The sequence below is a fragment of the Micropterus salmoides genome, unplaced genomic scaffold, assembly GCF_014851395.1.
Source record: "Micropterus salmoides isolate LMB-PRFRI ecotype aquatic unplaced genomic scaffold, ASM1485139v1 Ms_hic_scaffold_10, whole genome shotgun sequence".
Taxonomy (NCBI): Eukaryota; Metazoa; Chordata; class Actinopteri; order Centrarchiformes; family Centrarchidae; genus Micropterus; species Micropterus salmoides.
The window spans coordinates 12,962,972-12,973,045 of record NW_024040041.1 but is presented as its reverse complement, the minus strand read 5'-3'; the positions used below and the strand labels follow the sequence as shown (position 1 = coordinate 12,973,045).

The 10,074-nt window shown below is 40.5% G+C and overlaps 1 protein-coding gene across 2 annotated transcripts; it reads left to right on the top strand.

Annotated features, from left to right (window-relative positions):
* Positions 1–1,009: 1,009 nt before the first annotated feature.
* LOC119886245 lies at positions 1,010–9,005 on the top strand. 2 transcript variants are annotated; one of them, XM_038696850.1, is made up of 5 exons: positions 1,010–1,296; positions 1,842–1,951; positions 4,286–4,375; positions 4,643–4,816; positions 7,532–9,005. In XM_038696850.1, the coding sequence occupies exons 1-5, from the start codon at positions 1,146–1,148 to the stop codon at positions 7,697–7,699; spliced, it is 693 nt and encodes a 230-aa protein (XP_038552778.1). In that variant the 5' UTR covers positions 1,010–1,145; the 3' UTR covers positions 7,700–9,005. The 2 variants fall into 2 exon arrangements, with proteins under 2 accessions (XP_038552778.1, XP_038552788.1); XM_038696860.1 differs by having other exon boundaries at positions 1,013–1,296; positions 4,646–4,816.
* Positions 9,006–10,074: the final 1,069 nt, after the last annotated feature.

Sequence of the window (10,074 nt, the reverse complement as noted above, 5' to 3'; positions counted from 1 at the left end):
TCAAAAGAAGTAGGAGGCCCATAATAAAAAAAGTCTTGATCAAAGCCAAGTCTGTGGAGACCAAGAGATTCATTCAAATGTTTTCTTTGCATTCAAAGCACAGGGTGCATATAGTTAACAGAGATTGTATCAGATCATCCTTGTCACCATGAATAAACAAATTTTTTTTAAACAATTTTTATCCACATTACTTAAACCTATTGGTTTATAAACTTCATTGGTATTCTTTATATATATATATATATATATTTAGAGCTGCCTGATTTTGGCAGATTGTTTACTGTGGCCTTACTGTACAGTTAGGATTACAGTTAAGTCATAACCACTTCTTTAAAAAAAAAAAAGAAGTAGAAGATAAAACCAAAAAATCTAAGACGATCCACAGCACAGCTTTGGTATAATACCGGGTTGCACAGCATGTCTCTAATCTCAGGTTCAGATCTGCAATGCTGGAGATTCTACCAATAAAAAAGAAGAAGCTAAAAAACAACAAGTTAAAGGGTGTTAAGTGACAGTTCAGATTGAAAAACAAGGAATATTTTTCATAGTCCCCACTATGAATACTAATGCTACATTGTGGCTCTTTGTTTGTATAGAAAACAACTCAGGACGGGTCCCCCACAGTCTCCAGGGTAACGGGACCCCAGCTCAGGCATCCACTGTGTTAACCTACTGATCTGGATGCCAGTGATTAGACGGGGGAGGAAGCAGCAGCAGCACTACTTTCTAAACACGACTGTGATCCCAGTATAATAAGGAATATCGGCTGGATGTTGAAATTACCGCACGGATATTACGTGTTATACTGCCGTTTTTGGAGCCCCATTCCAAGTCAGAAATCTTCTTCTGCACATTAAAAAGATCTATGTCAATTAGCCTAAGTAATAATAAGTCTGTTGGCCTGAGTGGCTGTTGCTCCCTGTCAGTGCCAAACCATAAACCAAACACCGCAGCAGTCCAGAGCGACGTCACGCGGAGAGGGCGTCCGTGCGCCTGCCCGGGCTTCATACGCGCTGTGGGCTCGTTCACCGAGCGCAGAGTTTCCACAGAGCGCAAGACTCTCAATCTGTCCTGGACCGAGCTGACAATGAAGGACAGCAACATAACTGGTCTCCGTGTCTTCCTCTGATATATAGCTGTGTAAGATGAGAGCCTTTGTGCTGAGCCTGATGAGTTCAGGAGGATTTCTGAAGGGGACGTTAACAGTTTTCACAGACGAAATGTCCACAGCTGCAAGTCCAACCATTCCCTCCTCACAGCTGACATCGGACCAACTCACAGTGCTCGCTGCATCCTGTAAGTAAAACCTTTAAACTGTAAAAATTAGTAAAAATATTATACTTCCTTTAGAATATTTCATTTTAACCCAACAGTTCTGTCTGTATAGTGATATTTTACTTGTAGTATTTGCACTTAATCTAGACTTGCTACAAGGGTTGTAAGCTACTAGATCATTTCTTTTCTTTTTTTAATGTTCCACATGTGGTGACAGAAGATAGCAGCTAATTTGATTGTCACATATTGCACTCAAAGCTCTGAACCATAATTACAGTTAATGACAAAATAAGTCTATCAGGTCTTATTATTTTCAAGCTGTGGTAGCTTTTGATAGACAGGCAGAGCAAAGGAGGGGAATTACACCTTTAAGTGTTTCAAATTGTAAAGACAGCCTGTCACTCACGAGTGTTCAAAGTGAATCAACTCATACTTCATTTACTAAACTAAAACTGTTCTGACGCTGTTCTTTAACAAGTTGTTTTACAGGACTGAGCCAGAATAGACACAACGTCTGTTTAGCTGTGATTGGCATTAACACTTCTTTCTCTCTTGCTTTCAAACAGTTTCTTCTCTGGTGTTCTTCGTGGTTATCGTGGTACTGTTATCCATTATTTACCGCAAGGATCCCCAGTGCTGCAAACTCAGCTCCTATCAGCGGCCACGTGTAGATATGGTAAGCTCCTGGAAAAACAAAACAGAAGGAAGAGAAGTGGCGTTTGTGCTGAGTTTCCTTCTCTTTTTTAGTGACCTGTATATGTTCCGTTTTTGATCCTGCAATTGTTGAGATCACACTGACAGAAAGAGGACTCAGAGGCTCAAAGACACTGTGTGCACCCAGTGTAGCGCCATTAAGAAGTGTCAGATTCAATTTGCATGGCTGTGGGAAAAGGACTAGAATAAACCTGATATGATCATTGTCAGGCAATGGATTTGCCTCAGTCAAATTAGCTGCCCTCCAGAAATATCTCTTGAGTGCCACAGTGACTCTAATGGAATTGGACAACATTAGCACTTGCCACGCATATTGATGCTAGGTCAGCATCAGTGTAATTAAATCATTGCAAATCAGATTTTGTTTTTGAACAGGGGCATAGCAGGTGATGTAGCACATTCTAATCTTTTAGCTTTTTAAGGGAGAGTGTGACATTTTATACCAATATTAATCTAGTTTCTTATGTAGAAATAACACACCTCCAACAGCACATATCTCTCTGTCTACTAAAGATAACAGCTTGAATATGTGTGAGAGCTGTAGGCGATGGTGCAGGATAAGGTGAAAAGGAAATGTAAACACTCCACTGAGGTAACCTTTCTCCCTGTTTCCTCTTCCTCTCACCTCCTTTAAGTCCCAGGGGAGAAGTTTTAAGTGTTATCTTCGCATTGCAGAGACATAACTCATACTCTCCCCCCACTCAACAGACAGGAAGCTTTGTCAGCTGTGGTTTTAATGGAGAAGCCCTGTTGTCCCATTTAGGGAACAGAGCGTCACTGGCACAAACTGGCCACGCTGACCTCTAGTTAGAGCTGTATCCATACAGGGTGCGGCTAATAAGACAACACTGGCTGCTTTAACTTTCCGACAGGTGCAGTAAACTACATGTGACAGACTGTCAACACCAAGTGTTTACAGTAAACCAAGTGTTTACAGTGAGCGCCAAAGTTGACACCTGTATTTAAGAGTTTATATTCATTCATTATTGGATGTTTCATATTTTTCCCTGAACATGTAACTAACAGATGTGATAGAGTGGTTTTATTATAAGGAGAAAGTGAAGGTTAGTTATTCCACCAGGGTAAAAAACACACACAAACACTCTCATTGTTTTTCTGTGGGACATGTCATGTCTTCAACTTCATAGTCACATACCTTTCCCTGCCTCAGTTTGCACCGTGAATAGTGGGCCGACCCCACTGTGGGTGTTGGGGACACAAGGGGGACAATGGATCTCCTTTAGGTTGTGACTATGAAAAAGGCACACTGCCGCTGGGGTCCTCCCCCGACTTCAACACTGATTTTACACGGTTGTGCTTTTTCACACTGGCTGAATCAATGGCAGGAGACAAAAGAACAAGTCTCCTTCTTTTTTCTCTTTCCTGAGGACTTTTTTTGGCCTCTTAAAAGTACAAACCAGTGAGGGAAAGTGACCTTTGACATCACCTTCTTGGTGTTGTCTCTCTCTCTCTCTCTCTCTCTCTGCAATTATGTGAGGGTTATGGCAAAGGTCGTTAGAGTGCGTCACTCTAAGTGTGTGAGTGATGTCATTGTTAAACTGGCCTGGGAAAATGATAAATCAGATATTTCGATACTGCTCAGCGTTACTGCATGCTGATCTCGGTGGAAATCCCCTAAGTAAAAGCAGCAAATGTTGTTCCAACATCTGTTATCCTCACGCTGTATTTAAATCTCAGTCAGGCAACAAATTGACTTTGTTGTAATGACAGCCCATGTGACATACAAGGCTATAATGTGTATTGGAGTGTGCTCGTTAGGAGGTACCTGCTGCAGTTACAAGGGGAATAGAAAGACACTGAAAAGACCACACGGTGTGGTTTGTTGCCTAGGGACCCTGATGCCACAGTAGGACACCACATTGTTCTCCACACAAAGGAGACTCATTTAGACCCATTACCTACTTTTCCTGGCAGTCAGGATTCAAGATTCCTGCACCTCATACAGTGAGACCCTGACAGGTCTCGTTTTAGAGGGGGTGGAACTGGGAGGAGGCACGGAAATTGGAGGGTGGTCATCTTATTGATTAGAAAATTTATGGTATTGCCAAACAAGCCATTCTACAGTGATTAAACAAGCCATGAAAATTGGTTAATTGGGCTGAAATTAGTGGATTTCTGACTAATTGCAGTATGACACAGAGGAACAGGGATCCATAGAGAGCCTCTAGTTAAAATGTAATCTGATAAATGCTTGTAACAGAAACAGTTTAATTAATAACCAAGGGTCTACTTTCTGAGACACACTTGTGACAATCATTACCGCTTGTTTTCACAGGATGCTCCTCCTCAGTACTACAGCAGCAGGCAGACACTGGTGGGATCTCCTTTTCTCGAGCAGACTCAGATCATGGATGACAACAGTCAGGTCAGAGAGCCCAGGAGTGCAGTGGCATCATCTGCTATTAAAGCATCAGTTTCCCTTCCTGTGTACATGGTTGCAATAGATGAAGACACTTTCACTTCCCTCTTACATCACACACTGTACAGTGAAGTGAATGTTTCATTGAGTTCAGCTTACAGTTCTAAGTGGGTTTCAACAATGGGGTATACTTCTACCGTTATCCACAAATCTTCAGCACATTAAAGCTTCTGTTTTCTGTCCCTAATAACTGTCCCTCTGTGTGTCTCTCAGCAGGCGGGTCAGCTGTTCTACGTTGGCCTGCCCTCCAGCTATAGCCTGCCCACACTGGAGGCCCCCATGCCGAGGCTCCCCTCCTATGAGAGTGTTCGAAAGAAGGACCGCCAGAGGCAGATCCACATGATGATCGCAGACCGCTTCGGCCTCAATGGACCCATTGTGACAGAGGTAAATTAGGGATTAGGACTGTGCCACAGCACTTGATACAGTCACAAATACTTTGACAATGAAGTATTTCAGGAGCTGTTGTTAAGCCTACAGAGAGGATATTTGACACTTATTACAATTTCAAAGAACGCCAAAGCTCATAAACTCATCTTATCATGGAGGCCCCTCATAATGAATGGAGATAATAAAAAGTAGGCTCTTTCTATTATGACCACACTGTCATACAATATTGTAACAGGAGCTTGTTCAAAGATTAGACTGCATTCAGAGTGCAGTAAACAGGATGCGCTATCAGCTCATCTGATGCTCACTGCTGAATGGTGCTAGTGGCCGCGTTTCAAGGTTTTACCGTGTTGATCTTTCGCTGAGCTTTTGACTCGCACAACGCTTGAGCAAACAAGGTAATGAGAAAAAGGCACATCAAACATAATTAAAGCCTGCGTCCTGAGTGCAAACAGTGCCCGGGAATGCAGCTTTGTGCTTCTGTCTTCATACTGTGTTTTTTTTTGTCTTTGACCGTCCATTTTTTTTCTTAATTAAACAGTTACTAGCATGACTGCCCATCTCTTACACAACACTCGCACACAAAGAAAGCACATTCACACACTTTTCTGTCAACCCATCACTAGCCAATGAGAACCCCCCCCCCCCCCCCCCCCCCTTTAGATGTGCTAAGAGTTCAAATGATGGCCCCTTAATTTACCCCTGACTGTCCTGTGGCCGGAGGCAGGATAGTAGTAAAACTTTGTGGCCTGGTGTCTGTGTGGTGCGTGTATCAGACAAAGGGCAGGGTTGTAGGGTTGTCTTGTCGCCTGAGGGTCCCCAAGCAATTAAAAGATAAGAAGGCTCAGTCGGGGAGTGTGAATCTGCAAAATGTGATCAGAAAGATAATGCACTGGAGAAAAATATGTTCCAGGCAGCCGGCGTGGAGACAGATTAATTGGGAATGTAAATACCAACATGTTCCGCTTATTTTTAAGGATAGATATCAGACCTCAGGATGTTTGAAGTTCATTCTGGGAAATAACATTTTCTGGTTGTCTTCGTCAGATGTTTTAATTATACTGAAGCATTTTAGGGTAATCACTTTCAGTGGTTATACTCTTTCTGACATAGTGCGTAGTTTATTTTTATGTCTGTAAGTCACATTAATAGTTTCAAATGGCTTCACACACTTATATTGGACAGTGTCGTCTAGCAAGTGGAGGAAAATCTCCTTAAAAATTGGAAATAATAGAAGAAGGTGAACTTTCCTCAAGTATTACCAAGTGGGCAGCTAGTAAATCTATCATCTATTGTAGCTTAGGGCGTAGGGTATAGGTTTGAGTTTGACATTGGTGGGGACATGAAAGCGGTCTGTAGGGCCCCACCAGGAAGTAGACTTCTGACCACAATTTCATGCACTCTGTTATGGAGGACCCGCTCCCCCCTGTTGGTATAAAACGCTCATTCTAAGGTAATGAAAACATTAGTGATTACATGCTAAAGAAAACATACTTACAACATAAACATACTTGCAATATTCTGCAAACAGACCATCCTAAATCTTACACTCTTTGGCTGCCATCCTGATGGTGAGTATATCACCAAACAAAACAAACACACATATACACACACAAATGTTTTGATCAAAATTATTGCAGGGACAATTCAGTAGTTGCTGGACATGTCACACCATCCCTACCAAATTCTAAGTCCTTGAACTCAACCTGCATTACCTGATTTGATTGATCCACACAGGGCAGTGCAACAAGCTGTAAATACAAATTGCCGTTATTACAGTATAAAGTTATTATGGCAAACTTGTTAGGAAAAAGGTGGCTATTTACACAGAGGGGCAATTAGAATCATGTTTGTGTCCACCTAGCAAATTTGACTTGAATACTCACTCTCTTTGAGCTCTGTTTTTGGTCTCCACCAACTTCTGAGGGAAATACCTGGCTCTTTAGCTGCTAAATGCTCCGCTAAGTTCACCAACTAGTCGCTAACTTTGACTGTCCGTCGTTTGGTGCTGGGTAGGTACTGTACAGTAAACACAGCTGCATGCTTTCGGTGGAAACAAGGTTGATGAGAGAGTGAACCAAAACAGTAAAGATGGTGGCCATAAAAACAAAAACAATGAGCTGAAAGACACTCAGTCACATGATAATCTCTGTGGGCTTGTCACTATGAGAGGCCCCTCTCACATTATACAGTCATGTGATTCATTGTTCTTTGTGATTAACTGTTTTAAAGGAAACACGATCCATTATTGTTATACATTATATCCCTGCTATAACATCTATCTCTATAATGGTAATCATTTTAGTTTTTAGTGACATTGTCGGAAATGTGTAAACTCAGTTATATTTTATTATTGTTTATTACTGAGGTCATAGTTAAAGGTGGTGTAATACCGGACTGCATTATATTGAGAGATGTTTTTTTAATTTTTTGTTATGCTGTTGACATAAGTGAGGGGAACAGAATATCGTAAACACCTCTGAATATAATGCAGTCCATTACAACACCATCACTAACTATGACCCCAATGCTACACAACATAGAATTAACAACTTTGACAAAAGCTGAATATTATAGGCATCATAAAACAAAATGTAGTGGCAGAACAGTTGTATGGGATGTTTTTAAGCTGACCAGGTGTACTTAATAAAGTGGCCACTGAGTGTATTTTCGTACTCAAACATCTGTCTTGCTTTCCCGCATTTCCTACAGCCTCCTCCAACATATGAAGAGAGCATCCGCCAGTCTGTGGAGCTGCCATATCACATCCACTCATCTGGTCTGGACATCTCCCCTCCTCAGAGCATCTACACCAGCACAGGGCCAAACACACATCACCCAGTGAGCTCTGACACCAACAGCACTGTTCTACCGGTGTGATGCTGATCAGGTTGCCTGGTGAACGGGAAAGAAATGCGATAGCTTTATACAGACAGCGAACATGATTGGATCCTTCACACAAGCTGATTCACATACCTCAAGAGTGAGTCGATGCTGATAGACAGCTGATAATGGAGAAACCAAAGAGGAGCTGCGCACCCTTCAAGAAAGGACACAGTTGGCTGTGCACAAATGAATGTTAAAAACACTTGACGGTGGACTCTACGATCACTGGATATTCACATTTACTGAGGTGGCTGGTACATCTTGAAGAGGACGAGGAAGAAGACTACAGGACTACAACATACCAAAAAGGGATTTACTTTGTTGATTAAACTCTGTCTGTAAACACTTGCCTGTGTGCTCTCTGTTGTTCCTGAGTCAGAGGCCTTCAGTTTCAGGTCATCAGTGACCTGTTTGATTAGGAGTTGCTGTAAAGGACGACTCTGTACCCTGCTGAGGCCGTGCCATGCTGCTCCTGCCTGTGAGAGGGAGAGTTAAAAAGAAAGATATGCTAATGAGAGTGAAGACATATATCACAACAAAAGTTTTTCTAACCACTTTGCTTCAGTTGTTTTATTCTGATAAGGCACATGGGAATTTCTCACTTTCTTATGAAACATTTCATCCTTTTTGGTATCAAGTCTATTGTTCTGTTCTGCGAAAGGCTTCAAGGAGCAGAGTGAGTGTGAAACTAAAACAATGGAGAGTTTCTTGTCAAGGCCTGTTATGTTTTCCTGTTATATTTTCTGCAACCTGCCACGTACACATACCAAATGTTTGTCCCGCACATTATCGTGTACTGTATTTATTGAAGCAAAAAACAAAAGAGTGACTCCTCAATATTTCTCATGTGTAAAACAAATGTAATAAACACTTTTATTGTTTTGTTGGTGGACTATTGTAATTGTATAGCAGTAACACATAATTAACATCAACAAACACAGATCAGTAGTAGTAGTACCACTCAGGTACTAAAGGCTGACCTTTCACAGTGTCGTTATGTTTCCATGGTTATACTCTAGCTACAGTATGTGTATGTGTAGGTGTGTGAAAGACAGAAAGGGAAGATTCATGGGAAAGTAGACTTTTGTCCAACTATATTCTCATACTTCTTAAATTAATTTACTGAGAAATACATACACCTTCATCACCCTGATTTTAATTGAAGCTTCTTGGATGTTCTTCCATTTTCCCTCCAGGTCTTTTTCTGTCAGCTGTAAACTGCAGTAATGTACCATGAGACTGCACACTATCAGAAATGTATCTCAGCAATAGCAGTCATCAGAATAAAAGCTAAACAAGATTAGTCATTAATTATTTTCTTATTGCCTTATTGGCTTCTGTTGGCTAAACACATTGTCCCAGATATGTTCCAAATATCTAATGAGCATCAGTCCTATTTACTTTGCTGTGTCTTCACTGTTAAAGGACAATGTTTGAGTCTCCATTGTAACCAGCAGTGTGTTAAATATTATTTATTATATTTATATAATTTATATATATATTTTATATATTTTATTTATTATTATTATTAGATTTGACCTTATTTAACTATTACTATAACCACTGAAGGTATACTCTTCTTGAGCTTGACAGAAACAAATATTTCCAAATAAATAATATGTAGCTTGCTCCTCGTTCCACCACCCAAGGCAGATGAATGAGAAACATGCATACTATTAAAATCAAGAAAGTGTATTTATTTCTCAGTAGATGAAGAAAAGCCTATTGAGATGTATTAAGAGTGGATCACACGACCATGTTTAATGTTAAAAGGGGTATTTTCTCAAGGTCCACAGGATGTGGAGCCTCTAAGCATAATAGTGCCCCATAGAGCCGTCCCCTTTGAATGAAATAGACAAAGATATCACTGTGTGTGAAACTCAACTGTTACCCTAAAAAAATACTAGTTTGATATTAGCCGACAAACTGTGTTGTCCTCATCTCTAGCATCTTTATCTAATTAAAATATACGTTTTACACCAGCTGGAAGAGGTCCGGTGTTTTTATCTTCTGTGAAAATCCTAATGCTTGAAATGCAAGTTTTCTCAGTTATGACTGATGATCTAGGACAATTTTAAACACATTCAATCACATAAGCAGTGATTACATGAGCCTAACTTTTTAATTAGACATGAGCAGCAGACCAATATTCCCTATTTTATTCATATTTTGCTTATCAAGTATATAATCATTAAGTCAGTGCAGTAGTCTACACTATAAATATGTATCAGGCTTAAATTCAAAATACTATCATCACTTCAACTCTTGCTGGTCTGAAGTTAAGAAAGATATTAACCCCTTATGTAATTAAAGTAGAAATACAACAATGTAGAGAAAATATTACTTAGATAGGAGTACATCAGACAGAA